The sequence below is a fragment of the Crocuta crocuta genome, unplaced genomic scaffold (assembly GCF_008692635.1).
Source record: "Crocuta crocuta isolate KB4526 unplaced genomic scaffold, BGI_CrCroc_1.0 scaffold528, whole genome shotgun sequence".
Lineage (NCBI taxonomy): Eukaryota > Metazoa > Chordata > Mammalia > Carnivora > Hyaenidae > Crocuta > Crocuta crocuta.
Window position 1 is genome coordinate 1,243,516 of NW_027530010.1, and position 1,380 is coordinate 1,244,895.

Consider the following 1,380-nt stretch of genomic DNA (forward strand, 5'->3'; position numbering starts at 1 on the left):
GCTGCTTTCCCTTCCCCTGCCCACCCTCCTCGCCACGCCCGTGACCAGGCCCCCACTGACCCCCGCTATCTCTTCCCACAGTGCCCGAGGCTCCCGTCATCGACACCCAGCGCACCTTCGCCTACGACCAGATATTCCTGTGCTGGCGACTGCCCCCCCACTCGCCGCCCGCCTGGCACTACACCATCGAATTCCGGCGCACCGATGTGCCCGCCCAGCCGGGCCCCACCCGCTGGCAGCGGCGGGAGGAGGTGAGGGGTACCAGCGCCCTGCTTGAGAACCCTGACACGGGCTCTGTGTACGTGCTGCGCGTGCGGGGCTGCAACAAGGCCGGCTACGGCGAGTACAGCGAGGACGTGCACCTGCACACGCCCCCCGCGCCCGGTGAGTGACCCCGGGCAGCCTCCGAAGCGAGGGGGGTGCCGGGTGGGGGCCGTGTGGCCTCCGAAGCGCGGGGGGTGCCGGGTGGGGGCCGTGTGGCCTCCGAAGTGCGGGGGGTACGCAGGGGCCGCTGATGTCACAGTGGGCCGTGCTCACCAGCTCTGGGGCTGGACCACCTGCATTCAGATCCCGGCTCTGCCTCTTGCCAGCTGTGGCTTTGAGAAGTCTTGTCCTCTCTGAACTTCAAGTCCTTCCTCCGTAGGCACAATAGCAGTATTATTGCCACGAGAAGGCAGTGAGGTCAGTTCCCAGTAGTAAGTGTGGGGACAGTGACTCCAGAAAACAGTCTGGCTCCTGGGGCATAGGTGGAATCCAGGAGCATCACCACCCACGCGGGGTGTCCGGGCCGAGTGTGAGCACCATAGTGNGGGTGTGGAAGGCAGGTTTCTGGGCTCACTGGTCACCCCTAAAACTCTTTTGGGGCCCCATGCCCATTTGGGATGCCCCTTTCTTTTCTCTTCATGCCACCCGTGGTGGTTCTCCAGGCCCTGGTCCCTGGAGCCCCTGCCCGGGCCTTGGCAGCTTGTTCCACGTCCTGGAACCCCCCTCCCCCCGTGTCCTGTCCCTGAAGTCCCTCCTCTGTCACCTCCCTTGCTGCAGTCCTGCACTTCTTCCTGGATGGCCGATGGGGCACAAGCCGGGAGCGCCTGGCCATCAGCAAGGACCAGCGGGCGGTGCGCAGTGTTCCGGGGCTGCCCCTGCTGCTGGCCGCTGAGCGGCTGCTCACAGGCTGCCACCTGAGCGTGGATGTGGTCCTGGGAGACGTGGCCGTGACCCAGGGCCGCAGCTACTGGGCCTGTGCGGTGGACCCAGCCTCCTACTTGGTCAAGGTGGGCGTCGGGCTGGAGAGCAAGCTTCAGGAGAGCTTCCAGGGCGCCCCGGACGTGATCAGCCCCAGGTCAGGCCTCTGGGAGGGAGGGGGTGCGGGGCCCGGGGGCG

General features: G+C 66.9%; 1 protein-coding gene across 1 annotated transcript in view; it reads left to right on the forward strand.

Moving 5' to 3' along the window:
• TRIM46 (tripartite motif containing 46) overlaps nucleotides 1-1,380 on the forward strand; it is an 8,777-nt gene that overhangs the window by 5,123 nt on the left and 2,274 nt on the right. Inside the window, exons 8-9 of the mRNA XM_077764057.1 lie at nucleotides 82-384; nucleotides 1,042-1,339. Of these exons, the coding sequence (XP_077620183.1) occupies nucleotides 82-384; nucleotides 1,042-1,339 (601 nt within the window). The remainder of the gene's footprint in view (nucleotides 1-81; nucleotides 385-1,041; nucleotides 1,340-1,380) is intronic.